At 49.8% G+C, this 13,174-nt stretch overlaps 6 protein-coding genes across 6 annotated transcripts; 2 read left to right on the top strand and 4 right to left on the bottom strand.

Annotated features, from left to right (window-relative positions):
* Positions 1–140: 140 nt before the first annotated feature.
* N7457_002986 (dihydrofolate reductase) lies at positions 141–983 on the bottom strand (the record flags this gene model as incomplete). Its single annotated transcript, XM_057174032.1, has 1 exon — positions 141–983. One exon carries the CDS (start codon positions 981–983, stop codon positions 141–143), a length of 843 nt encoding a protein of 280 aa, XP_057034183.1.
* A 438-nt stretch (positions 984–1,421) lies between these two features.
* Positions 1,422–2,064, bottom strand: N7457_002987 (RNA polymerase II mediator complex head subunit MED22; the record flags this gene model as incomplete). The annotated part of the gene is made up of 4 exons (XM_057174033.1): positions 1,422–1,625; positions 1,755–1,823; positions 1,881–1,945; positions 2,031–2,064. The coding sequence occupies 4 exons, from the start codon at positions 2,062–2,064 to the stop codon at positions 1,422–1,424; spliced, it is 372 nt and encodes a 123-aa protein (XP_057034184.1).
* A 644-nt stretch (positions 2,065–2,708) lies between these two features.
* On the bottom strand, positions 2,709–3,802 carry N7457_002988 (spliceosome-associated CWC15 family protein; the record flags this gene model as incomplete). The annotated part of the gene is made up of 8 exons (XM_057174034.1): positions 2,709–2,726; positions 2,781–2,816; positions 2,870–3,040; positions 3,095–3,209; positions 3,235–3,528; positions 3,581–3,657; positions 3,713–3,735; positions 3,793–3,802. The coding sequence occupies 8 exons, from the start codon at positions 3,800–3,802 to the stop codon at positions 2,709–2,711; spliced, it is 744 nt and encodes a 247-aa protein (XP_057034185.1).
* A 97-nt stretch (positions 3,803–3,899) lies between these two features.
* N7457_002989 (exosome non-catalytic core subunit RRP45) lies at positions 3,900–5,071 on the top strand (the record flags this gene model as incomplete). The annotated part of the gene is made up of 3 exons (XM_057174035.1): positions 3,900–4,222; positions 4,283–4,402; positions 4,462–5,071. 3 exons carry the CDS (start codon positions 3,900–3,902, stop codon positions 5,069–5,071), a joined length of 1,053 nt encoding a protein of 350 aa, XP_057034186.1.
* Positions 5,072–5,864: 793 nt separating this feature from the next.
* N7457_002990 (aminophospholipid-translocating P4-type ATPase DRS2) lies at positions 5,865–10,060 on the top strand (the record flags this gene model as incomplete). The annotated part of the gene is made up of 3 exons (XM_057174036.1): positions 5,865–8,789; positions 8,859–9,161; positions 9,212–10,060. The coding sequence occupies 3 exons, from the start codon at positions 5,865–5,867 to the stop codon at positions 10,058–10,060; spliced, it is 4,077 nt and encodes a 1,358-aa protein (XP_057034187.1).
* Positions 10,061–10,581: 521 nt separating this feature from the next.
* Positions 10,582–12,513, bottom strand: N7457_002991 (type-X family DNA polymerase; the record flags this gene model as incomplete). Its single annotated transcript, XM_057174037.1, has 1 exon — positions 10,582–12,513. The coding sequence occupies one exon, from the start codon at positions 12,511–12,513 to the stop codon at positions 10,582–10,584; it is 1,932 nt and encodes a 643-aa protein (XP_057034188.1).
* Between the last annotated feature and the right edge of the window lie 661 nt (positions 12,514–13,174).

Here is a 13,174-nt window from a genome sequence, read left to right on the forward strand (position 1 = left end):
CCTTGCATTTAGCCTCTCATTTCATGTCTACCCATCCTGAAATCAGCCAACATCGGCATTGTGTATAGTTTTGTTGTATATACGGTTTTGGACATATTTGATTTGCCGATTATTCACAGGGAAAATCTCCATACCCTGAGCTATATCAACTTCTCATACCCAACCATCTGGACCTCAACATCCCCATCCACCTTCCACTCCCCATCAACTTCCTCCCCAACCCACTCCGAAACCTCCTCAGAGCTAGCAGCCCTCCACCCATTCCCCTTATCAAGCCCATCCAACGGGAAGAAAGTATCACAGTCAAACGAAGCAGACGAATCAGCAGTCCCCTTCCGGACAACATTCGTCATAACAACCCTGACAGGTCGACCCCGCAGCTCCGCAGCAGACATCTTCAACGTAGCATTATAGATCTCCGCACCACCGATAACATAAATCTTCCCTAGCCTCCCATCAGCCGCATACACCGAGTCCAGCTGCTCCAATGCCGCCGCCAGACTCGGTGTAACAATTGCATCCGTCATTGGCTCTGCCGGAGACGGAACAGCTTCCTGTCGAGGCTCAAGAGCCTCCTTCTCCGCACTCGTAGCTTCTTGCGCACGTGCTTCAGCAGCCTTGGCCGCAATCTTCTCCCTCCGCTTCCCCAACTCGGCAATCACGCCCTCACTAACAGACCCGGTCGTATCTCGCGAGATCACAACATTGATCCGCTTCGCGAGCGGACGTAGCGAAGCAGGTACCGAGTCATATGTCTTCCGGCCCATGATGATCGCATTCGTCGTCCCCGGTGTTGGTGGGCGGGATGTCACGCGTGCGAAAAATGACATGTCGGTCTTGATGCGTGGCCATGGGAGTGTACCCTTCAGGCCGATGCCTAGGCGCGTTGTTTCGTCCTTGGTTGTTGACGACGCGGTGCGGATGGGGGTCGTCGCCACGATTAGGGTTAGGGAGGGGAGAGGGTGTGGATTATGAGGAGGCATTTTGATTTGTGATTTGATTGTGTGTGGTTTGGGGATGGGGAGTTCAATGCGGAGGGAGGTTGTTTGTGGTCTTTGAGTCAGAGAGAGGGGCGTTGAACGGAGCTTCGCGTCGCGAGGGGAGAAATTGTTATCGGAGATTGGGTTATCGCCCCGCACCATGCAACCCGGTCTAGCTTTGGCTTTTAGATGCGTGTATTTATTCTGCAGTCAGTCTAAATGAGCACCATAGACCCAGATACTAGTGAATTTCTAATTCAGTTTGAACTTAGTAGCGAATTGAAAATAAAATAACGATTGAATTCAGCTAATCAGGTAACACCCTAGGTGAACTGAGCTCGCCATAACACCAATCGAACGCCAGTCTCGATGGACTATGTGGGTATCAAACGCCGAATTGCATCAAAGGATAACACACAGGACTTCTCGAAGGAGAGATCCTTAGTTTTCAGAAGATCCCTGGCCCTCCAAGGATGGCATCAACAGGCCTTCGTCGATAGCCTTCTGGACCACCTGCACATCTTCCTCCAGTTTTTCCCGGCGCTGGACATCACGCTCGTCTTCGCCGATCGTGTCGAGTTTTCCGAAGAGCCAGAGCTCTTTCATCAGGCGCGTCATGGCGAGGAGATCCTCCGCGGCACGGATCTAACGTAGCAGGATGTTAGTTTATTGGAATCAATTGAAATGAATTTGAAGGCATCATTGAATTCTCAAGGTAGTCCGGAAAGCCAAGGGTGGCCGAATAAGGCTTTTGGGCAGTGCGTCTAAACTCACCAGAGCAGTAGACTCCACGTCGATCTGGTAGCTCTCAACAGCAGTGGACGTGTGGCTGGAATTGTCGGCCTGTATTGAGACATTAGAATTGGCTATATGACAGAGGAACGGGTGAGGATGACTTACAGTCGCAATGGCCACGATATTTTCAAATCGCTGCAACAGCTGCGAGATGTTGCCGTCGAGGCGATCTGCTGGATTGTTAGCGTCAATGCACTATGTGTTGGAACACTAGCTGTAACAGCTGAAGCCTCAAAGGGACAGTCAAAAACTCACTCAGCAGCGCCTTAGCAGTTGGACGCGACTCCATTTTTGGGGTTGTCTCTCCAGCAGAATAATTGGAAGATGAGGCTGAAGAAGAGGAGACCGAGCGGGATGCATCCATCTTGATTAGCTCCGATAAGGGTGGGGGCGGTGAGGTTGGAAGGTTTACGGGAAGCGAAGCCGACCATGCAGGAAATATGTCTACATGACATGATTGGTGGACGTTCTGTCCTGACTTACCGCCTGCCCAAAGGTCACACTTGAGAACCTAAGGCTCACTTTGCTTCTGATTATTAATTGAGCACGGACTCCGAAGTGACCCCATAGTAAACAATGCTCCCTCTGCGACATAGCAATTGTTGGCCCCGTTACTCTTTAGGTCGATGCAATATACTCCCTACGTGGGAGAGTAATAGTCGTTTTAGATTTCTCTTTTTAGATACTATCTTGTCCTACATTTCCAACCTTCACAAACAACTTTCAGCATGTGAAATAGGAAAGCTGTCGAAAGAACAATGAAAGATACTAGATACCGAGGGAACCTACAGTTCTATATTTTGCGGCAGGGAATACGATCATTCAAGAGGCACCTAACAATTCTCTTCCAAGGAACATCGGGCATGAGAAAACGTAGAATACATTCGCTAAATTAAATTATCTTTTTGAACGACTGAACATTTTCGTGATGTTCTAGCGAACGTATTTACCCTTCGAATTTGGGTCAGTGAATGGATGAAAAAAGTAGCGAATATAGGGACATACCATGAAGCGCTTGTGGAAATCAGAACGAAGAAGATCCTGAAACACACGAGGTTAGCTTTATAAAACAGGCCTAAGGAAGGTAAGCGTACGTTGACGAATTCTTTGCCATCTCTGTTCTCCGTTCCACGAGCCTGGTTCTTGAATACAACATCATCGTCCCATCGTCGTTTCATGTTGAAATCCTGGGAGTTGAGCAGAGGGTTACCGCGTGCGATTTCAACCTCTCGCTGCTCTTCTTCCTCCGCTGCTCGTTCGCGTTCCTGTTTCGCATTAGTCGCCATGATTGAATCCAAGGCTGTGAGAAAGCAATATACCTCTTTCTCCTTTTGCTCCAACCGTTCTTTTTTGATCTTTTCGAGCTCTCGCATTAGTTCGGCTGCTTCGTCTTCGTCATCACTGCCGCTTGTTAGTACGTTCACCGCAAGGCTCCTGGGAGATCCTGGGCTCAACCCACCTATCCTCATCGCTACTGTCTTCTTCTGATTCCTCCGAATCTGCATCTATGTCACGCGTCTCCTCCAATATGCGTCGGCGTTTGGCTTCTGGGTCTTCTTCCTGGGCCTCGCCGCCGGCTTCATCTTGGGGCGCAGCTTCGAGCTGTCTCTTGGGGACTGATTCAGCAATGGCTGGCTGATCGACTGGAACGCCATTCTTCTTAGCAAAGTGTGCTGCCTCAGCTCGGAGAAGCTCTGCGCGAAGATCACGGGGCGATGGGTCGGCATCGGCGTCGCCGCCTTGTCCAGGTTGGCTGACAGAAGGTTAGCGATCCTTGGGGTTTCGCCAATCATGGTTGTACATACCGAACTTTCAGATGTTTGTGTGCTGGTAGAAGTCGCTGGTGATAGGCTGGGCCACGAAGGGCTTCTTTTCCTTGCGCCTGTTGGAAATCAGTCAGTGATCATGAAGAGTCGCGTTGAGAAAAGTGGTCGTACCGGATCAAACGTAGGTCGGTGGGCTAGAGAATATTAGCTATTGCTCTTCAAAAATGGAATATCAATTTCTAAAAGCCTACCTGTAGTCATTTTGTAGTGAAGTCACTGAGTTGGTTGAGAAGTTCTGGGACGTCGATGGTTTCCAGCTTTGGATTGCGTAGTCGCCTCAGGCGCCAAACTTCTCCTCATGCTACACCCACCGCCCTCACCAACCTCGCTTGCTATTGGCGAAGCACTCGGAATTACATTCATCCGGTCCACGACAATGCGGCCTGCACGGGCAAAATGGTCCCAAAAAGCAAGCAACTTTGATCCCCGCGCCGGGGCTGCTCGACTTCCACCAAAGATGTCGAAAGAAGCGCCACTCTCAATTGCGGAGCGCGACTTCATTCTCGAGGCGCTCCGTGAGGATGTTCGTCTCGATGGTCGCCAGCCTGACCAATATCGTCCTCTGAATATTTCCTTTGGTGAAGAATACGGACATGTCAAGCTGCAGCTTGGGAAGACGAGGTGAGCTCCAGATTTTTCGTTAGTTTGCCTCACATGAACATTTATTGATTGAATTTCTAGCATTATCGTTCGCATCTCCGCTGAAGTCACTAAGCCGCACGAAGATCGACCCTTCGACGGTCTCTTCAACATTAACATGGAGCTGACTGCAATGGGTTCACCTGCTTGGGAGAATGGACGGTATGGCCCGCACCGCATCTTTAATATAGACTGAACTTGTCTCATGATTACCTCTGCAGATCCAATGACCTGGAAGCCTACGCCACCAACACTCTTGACCGTATCATCCGCCATTCAAACGCCCTTGACACTGAATCGCTGTGTATTCTGAAGGGAGTTAGCTGCTGGGCGATTCGGGCCGATGTTCACGTTATCGACTTCGATGGAAACATTACTGATGCAGCCTGTATTGCAATCATGGCTGGACTGCAACACTTCCGCCGGCCGGATGCTGTGGTGCGGGATGGGCGTGTCATCGTCTACGGGGTAGAGCAGCGTGTTCCTGTTGCCCTCAACATCACCCACAAACCTCTTTCAGTTACATTCCACACTTTCAACGACAGCAAGCATGTCATTGTTGATGCCACCCTCAAGGAGGAACAGGCTGCGGAGGCAGATCTGGTCATCGGTATCAATAGCGCCGGTGATGTCTGCTACCTTTCAAAGTTCGGAGGTGCACCGGCCGATGCTATGGTCATAGTGAACAAGACCAACGTGGCATGGGAGAAGGTTAAGGAGATTAATGCTGCCATTGACAAGGTCCTTCAAGCCGACTTGGCTAAGCGGGCGAAGATTGGCATGGCTGATGAGTCTCGGGCCGAAAATGACCGGTTGGTTCAGCTCGAGTGAACAGCATGTAATACCATTACTTTGATGATCGGGCGGATTGGAGTTTTGCATGGCGTTTTTATCAATGACACAAGGGATGCCCATCAGCTACATACATAGCATGTTAGGTCGGTGGCCGCCACGTGACTCGGATGTGCCTTTAACGGGTGCTAGGAGATGAATGGACCTCCTTCTCGTTTTTCCTTCTTAGCGTAGGCATTGAGTGCAAGATAGGTCTAATGGAACGAAGAGGTTCTTTCTGTTTCTCCTATCAGCATAAACCTGTCTTTCACCCCGTATCTATTTCAGCTGCATTATGTACAATATGGCGCTGGTATACGAGGTATATTTCCGGCTGCCAAGAAGTCCCCTATTATTAGCTCCATCAGTTGTAGACCAGACGCAGCCAATAAATCGAACTGCACCTCGATTGAAGCACGAAAATCAAGTCCCTGCACTCCGTAAATTTATACTCCGTACATTACTTCTAGTCAAGAAACAATTAGCGCATATCTTCGATAGTCGATCTCTTTGATTGCTGCGAGGCGCTTTACCGCCTACCCGCGCATCAAATCAACATAGCTTAATTGCTGCCTCCATCCGCTAAGCCACCTCAAGTCTTACTCTACTCCCACAATTTCCCAACCCCAGCCCCGTCGAATTTATTCATTCGCTCGCTATCCCTGCTTTCTCAACATTAATTTTCCCGGCAGAACGAGAACAGCGCTTTCTGTCGACTTGCTTTTGCGATCAATGCCTCAGGGGCATCACTACTGCGCTAGAACAGTGAGGGTGTCAGCTTCCCCGCGCCATCATGGCCAGCGGTAGGCCTCCCGGGTCGCATTCAGCCGCTGGCCGCGATGACGACCTGCTACTGGATCCCGGCCCTATGTACAACAGTGGCCAAGGCCCCCCAGTGAACGACGAACACCTGTTACAACAATACAATATCGACGATTCCGAACAACCGTATAGCCAAACGCAACCACGCCCGTCTGTCTCGTACGATAATTTTGTTGGATCTCGCGCGCCACAGGGTGCGATGCAGCATGATGCTGCGTCTGGACCGGCTTATCCGCCTGTTAACCCAGGCCTCCATTTAAACGACCCCTACTCCAGCGGCCGGCGAGATCGGAGCTTCTCCCAAAGCTCTGGATTGGACAACTACCGGCGCTATTCCGTGGACGATTTTGATGATGGGCATTCGGGTTATTATGATCTTGACGCAGACGAAGACCGAATCGCTAGTTCACACCATGTCCGCAAAGCAAACGAGCGCAACAGCGTGCTCGGGCTGGGTGGCGGATTAATGGGCAGGGCGAAATATATGTTTGGAATGGGATCGTCGCAGTATTCGGAAATGGACCTTCCATTGACAGAGGGAGGAGGAGGCGCAAGAAGAGGGACGATTGATAGTACTTCTTCTCGAGCGCCACCTCCAAAGAAGAAGAAGTTGCACGCATCTGATTTCAATATCTTTGGACGACGCAAGGCTGATCCCTCGACAATGGGCCCGCGCATGATTCAGTTCAATAATCCACCCGCAAATGCCGTCCATAGGTTCGTCAGCAACCACGTATCGACCGCCAAGTACAACGTCATCACGTTTGTCCCTAAATTCCTCTTCGAACAATTCTCCAAATACGCCAATTTGTTCTTTTTGTTCACCGCTGTTCTGCAACAAATTCCTGGTGTGTCCCCGACAAACAGGTTCACAACTATTGTTCCGCTGGCCATCGTGTTGGCGGTGTCGGCAATTAAAGAATTAGTGGAGGATTACAAACGCAGAATGTCAGATAGAGGACTCAACTTCTCAAAAACCCAAGTACTCAAGGGATCCTCCTTCCATGACACAAAATGGGTGGATGTTGTGGTTGGTGATATCGTTCGGGTTGAGTCTGAGCAGCCTTTTCCGGCCGACTTGGTCCTACTTGCATCATCGGAGCCCGAGGGTCTATGTTACATTGAGACGGCAAACTTGGATGGCGAGACCAATCTCAAAATCAAGCAAGCTATCCCCGAGACTGCGCATTTGGTCAGCCCCAGTGATCTGAGTCGTCTGAGTGGACGGGTACGCTCAGAACAGCCAAACAGCAGCCTGTATACTTACGAGGCCACCTTGACCATGAACGCTGGAGGTGGCGAGAAAGAGTTGCCCTTGGCTCCGGATCAATTGTTGCTTCGTGGTGCAACTCTGCGCAACACTCCTTGGATCCATGGCATTGTGGTTTTCAGTGGCCACGAGACGAAACTGATGCGAAATGCGACAGCGACCCCGATTAAGAGGACAGCTGTTGAGCGAACAGTCAACATCCAGATCTTGATGCTTGTCAGCATTCTCATTGTTCTGAGTGTCATCAGTTCCGTGGGCGACCTTGCTATTCGGAAAACTAGAGGTGACCAACTTGCATACCTTGACTATGGCGACGTCAATACAGTCAAACAGTTTTTCATGGACATCTTCACTTATTGGGTGTTGTATTCGAACCTGGTTCCGATCTCTCTCTTCGTCACCATTGAAATCGTCAAATACTTCCAGGCCTTCCTCATCAACTCCGATCTCGACATTTACTACGATAAGACCGATACTCCAGCTACATGCCGCACATCCTCTCTTGTAGAGGAGCTTGGGCAGATCGAGTACATTTTCTCCGACAAAACCGGTACGCTTACCTGCAACATGATGGAGTTCAAGCAAATAAGCGTTGCCGGTATCCAATATGGTGATGATGTTCCTGAAGATCGACGTGCTACTATGGAGGATGGCGGCGAGGTTGGTATTCATGATTTCAATAAACTCAGAGAGAACCTTCAATCGCATCCGAGCCAGAATGCCATTCGCGAGCTGCTTACTCTCCTTGCCACATGCCACACGGTCATTCCCGAGCGAAATAGCAGCGATCCAAATGTGATCAAGTACCAAGCAGCATCTCCTGACGAGGGTGCCTTGGTAGACGGAGCGGCATCGCTGGGTTTCCGATTCACCAACCGAAGACCAAGATCAGTGTTGTTTGAGACTGGGGGACAGGAGCTTGAATACGAACTGCTGGCAGTGTGCGAGTTCAACTCCACTAGAAAACGAATGTCTACTATCTTCCGGTGTCCCGATGGAAAGATCCGTATCTACTGCAAGGGTGCTGACACGGTCATTCTTGAGCGTCTGCACCCCGACAACCCTACCGTAGAAGCGACTCTCCAGCACCTGGAGGAGTATGCTTCAGATGGTCTGCGGACGTTGTGTCTAGCTATGCGAGAAATCCCAGAAAATGAGTTCCAGCAATGGTATCAGATCTTCGACAAGGCTGCGACCACTGTTGGAGGCAACCGTGCGGATGAATTGGACAAAGCAGCTGAATTGATTGAGAAGGACTTCTATCTACTTGGCGCCACGGCTATTGAGGATCGCTTGCAGGATGGTGTACCGGACACTATCCATACCCTCCAAACTGCAGGCATCAAGATTTGGGTTCTGACCGGTGACCGACAGGAGACTGCCATCAACATTGGCATGTCCTGCAAGCTCATCTCGGAGGATATGACGCTTCTCATCATCAACGAGGAGTCGGCACCTGCCACCCGTGACAGTTTACAAAAGAAGATGGATGCTGTAATGAGTCAGATGGCCTCCGGAGATACTGAACCGTTAGCTTTGGTCATTGATGGACGCTCATTGACCTTCGCTTTGGAGAAAGATATGGAGAAGCTGTTTTTGGATCTTGCGGTTATCTGCAAAGCTGTTGTCTGCTGGTAAGTGTTCTCGGGTATCAAGGACTTTTCTTTTCTATTTGTTTCCTAACGTGTTCATTAGTCGTGTTTCCCCCTTCAAAAGGCCTTGGTCGTCAAGCTTGTCAAGCGTCATAAGAAGGCCCTCCTTCTGGCAATCGGCGACGGTGCTAACGATGTATCCATGATCCAAGCCGCCCACGTCGGAGTTGGTATCAGCGGTGTCGAAGGTCTTCAAGCCGCACGATCTGCTGATGTTGCAATTGGCCAGTTCCGGTTCCTTCGAAAATTGCTTCTGGTTCACGGAGCATGGAGTTATTCCCGCATCAGTCGAGTGATTCTTTACTCATTCTACAAGAATATTACGCTTTACATGACTCAATTTTGGGTAAGTTTAACCTCGTTGGAGCATTAGCAGTGATATCTGACTTGTCATAGTATTCTTTCCAAAACGCTTTCTCTGGACAGGTTATTTACGAATCTTGGACGCTCTCCTTCTACAACGTGCTCTTCACCGTCTTACCTCCATTCGCTATGGGAATCTTTGACCAGTTCATTTCTGCCCGGCTGTTGGATCGCTACCCTCAGCTGTACCAGCTGGGCCAGAAAGGTGTCTTTTTCAAGAAACACAGCTTCTGGGCCTGGATTCTGAACGGATTTTTCCATTCTCTCCTTCTTTACATTGTTTCCGAGCTGATCTACTACTGGGATCTTCCAATGGCTGATGGTCAAGTCGCTGGACACTGGGTCTGGGGCGAATCTCTGTACACCGCCGTGCTAGCCACTGTCCTCGGCAAAGCCGCTCTGATCACCAACATTTGGACCAAGTATACCTTCATCGCCATCCCAGGATCAATGGCCCTATGGTTGATCTTCCTTCCGGCGTACGGTTACGCCGCGCCCGCCTTGGGATTCTCAAAGGAATACTACGGCACTATTCCCGAGCTCTTCAAGTCCCCCATATTCTACCTGATGGCCCTGGTCCTACCCTGCATATGCCTTCTACGTGATTATGCTTGGAAGTACGCCAAGCGCATGTACTACCCCCAGCATTACCACCACGTCCAGGAAATTCAGAAATACAATGTTCAGGATTATCGACCACGTATGGAGCAGTTCCAAAAGGCCATCCGGAAGGTCCGCCAGGTTCAGCGCATGCGCAAGCAGCGTGGCTACGCCTTCTCTCAGGCCGACGATGGTGGTCAGATGCGTGTTCTCAATGCTTACGACACTACCCGGAGTCGTGGGCGGTATGGTGAAATGGCTAGCTCTCGGCCTATGGCGTGATGATTGATTCGCTGTGGGCTGTTTATGCATTGTGCATTTATAGTGGCGGTTTGTTTTGCGCTCCTTCTATTCGCTTCTGTGCATGTATGCCAAGCGATTGGTAGATTTGTATCTTTTGTGTACCTTATGCCCTTTTCCTTTCCTCTGAATTGTCCTTCTAGCCATGCGATTGGTGTGGGGAAGCTGTGATATATTTTTTTTTTCTGTTAGCATGATGTGGCTGTAGCCGAGACATTCGAGGTTGAGAAACTTGGATATGACATGAATCAGTATCCTTTCCTCTTTGGTTGGTTCGCCATGAGTGCAATATAGGTAGAGCGGCCCTTTTCGTAGAGAACACATGAAAAGTGTAGTGAAATTATTCTGTAGTTGCTTTTAAGCATAATGTGTATAATATTGATTCCATGACATGAACTGTACGATGTAAAGGCCTTAATATCCCAACTGATACATATATTTCTTCTTTAGGGCAATTTATGTACCCTCCTATTGGAAAGTGACAACTTCGCTATATCTAGCTTCTATCTCGAACACCTTTCCTCCGGTGGCCTCCAGCCAACCCCCAGTCCCTCCATCACAAGCCTCTCCCTCTCCTCCCAGGTCTCTCCACCATGTTCCAAGTCAAGCTGGTTCCCAGTACTTTGATCTCGCACCCCACTGGAATCAAACTTCCACAAGTGTGCTTTCTTCGCGTGTCGTCGTAGATCTCGCTGAAAAGTCGTGTCCCCAGACCAGCCGAGAACTGCACAGCCAACCGTACGCCAGGGCGATATGATAATATCAACACGACGATGAATGTTCGGATTCTTCTTCCGACTCCCTTCAGCACCCGCATTCGTAGATTCAAAATGCGGATCTTGCCAGACAACCAACGCCTTATCTAAAGTATCAAACCTCCTCGTATCATCCCCCCGGAAGGGTAACGTCTGCTGCTCCCGATTCGAAGACGTCAAATGCAACGAAAGCGTATGAGTAATATACCGCTCAGCCTCAAGACTCGCAACAATATCTACGACAAGATTCCGAGTCACGGCATCGTCACGATGAGTCAAGATAATATCAACATCTCCACTGAGCTCTTTGCCCCGTCGGTATCCGCCAACAAGAACACAATCAATGCCGCCCGATCGTATGCGACTAGCATGGTCCCGGATTATATTCGCAATGGCTTCGCTCTCTGCACGAGGAATCCCTTCCTGGAACTCTTCGTAGAACTTCACTCCGATCTGCTGGACCCGTGATAGCGTGCTCCACCCATGTTCAACAACGTCATCTAGCTCGCGCCAGCCGCGATGGTAGAACTCTCGCGCTGTCTTCGCGCCGACGCCCCAGATCTGATAGAAGGAGTCCAGAACGCGGAGAACAGGGTCTGTCTCCAGTGCATCGGCGGCGGCAACGTTTCCATCATCATCAGTGTGCTCGCAACCACCCTTCTGCTGGAATTGTGCGAATAGGTCTGCGATCTTAACATCGCACCCGGGTAAAGCGAGGACCTCGCTCGGCCGCCGGATAAGGTGCGGGTACGCTGCTACCGCTGCGATAGAGGTACTGTACGCCCGCACGCCGATCTCGTCGAGAGTGAGTTCCCGGATGTGTCTAATCTTGACAAGCTGCGAGATGAATTCTTCATTTGGAGGGTGAAGAGGCGTTGAGCGAAGACATGATAATACGACTTGATCGCGAACCCAGTCTGGTTGCGGGCGTGGGCTGTTTTCTTCTTGCTCGGAAGTCGTTTGTCGGTATAAGGTTGGTCGCGGTCGCCTGGGAGCTCCGCCGGGAGGTTCTTTTGAGCGTCTTGCTTGGAAGTGATCTGATGGTTGGGTTGATGGTGCCGGTGAACTAGCATCCTGCTTTGCACGCTGGATGATTTGGTTTGACTTTATTTCAAGTTGCTTTTGCTTTGCTGTGGCGGGAGTGGGAATCTTTCGCCCACGGTAGATGATGTAGGGACCTTTTGGCACACATTCACCAGATTTGATAGAAGCCTCTAGCCACTCGTGCTTCAGGACTGTGACTAAGTTTCCACATGGCTCTGGCGTTTGGACCGGGGCCATAACTCCATCCTCGTTCTCCGACCCGGTACTAAGATCGATGATCTCAATCGGAGCACTCTTGGTCCCATCGTAGTGTTCTGTACGTTTGCGTTTCAAGGGGGGCTCTGTGCCACCAGCAATTGTTTTTGAAGCTGCCTTTGGAGCAAGCTCCTCTGTCCAGACACCACGCGAGCGCAATTCCAAGGCTGCGCGTTTTGCACGCGTCACTTTCCCCAGTACCAGGGCGGCTTCGGCAATGTCATAGGTCAAATTTCCACCATATTGAACCAGCCGGCCTTCTATCTCGTCCAACGCCTCCAGAGAGAGGTGAGTTGGCAGAATAAAGATAGGTGACTGGGATGAGAATATGGAGGCATGACCCGTCTTGCCCTTTGAGGAGGAGCTTGGCTCTACAATCATGACTTCTTATTGAAACCAGTGGAACCAAGATTTGATAGACCTATGATGTGAAATCATCATATGTGCGAGGAACAGCCGGGTAAGCTCATTCTTTTGCTGTTGTTAATGCTCCCACACAGACATTGATTTCATGGTGAGCAAGTGAGAAAAGTTCCACTGATACAATTCATTGAAACAGAAGTAGGCTCATGGCGCTCATATGGATTTGCTTAGAATGGTGATAGGATGGGATTGGGAGACCACGGGGATGAAGTTGACGTCATATCATTGGTGCCTTAAGGCATCAATGTGTACGGAGTAAAATCCGTGAAGTTGACCAGGAGATATCCCTCACTGTGTACATACTCAAATGTAAGACAAGACTGTCATTATCTCATCTTAGATTAAAGATGTAGACAAGGCCCCAATCAGTTATTCAAAAAAGAGCAACTAGTGTATGACCGTAACCAATTGTTTTGATTTGCTATCTATGAAGTCAACCGCGAGAGTCAAGTCGTTATTGAACTATGAGACAAGCAGGTGGATTTGACTTTTTTTTCCTTCACAATAACTTCAAATCCACAGAACCGCCGCAAACTATGGAAACGTACTTAGATGTCGTGGCTCCATTTGTGTGAGATCATCTGGGAATTTTTGACCCCCGATACGTGTGCTCTGATCC

Source organism: Penicillium paradoxum (genome assembly GCF_028828445.1).
Source record: "Penicillium paradoxum strain IBT 22861 chromosome Unknown utg000003l_segment0_segment0, whole genome shotgun sequence".
NCBI classification, from domain to species: domain Eukaryota; kingdom Fungi; phylum Ascomycota; class Eurotiomycetes; order Eurotiales; family Aspergillaceae; genus Penicillium; species Penicillium paradoxum.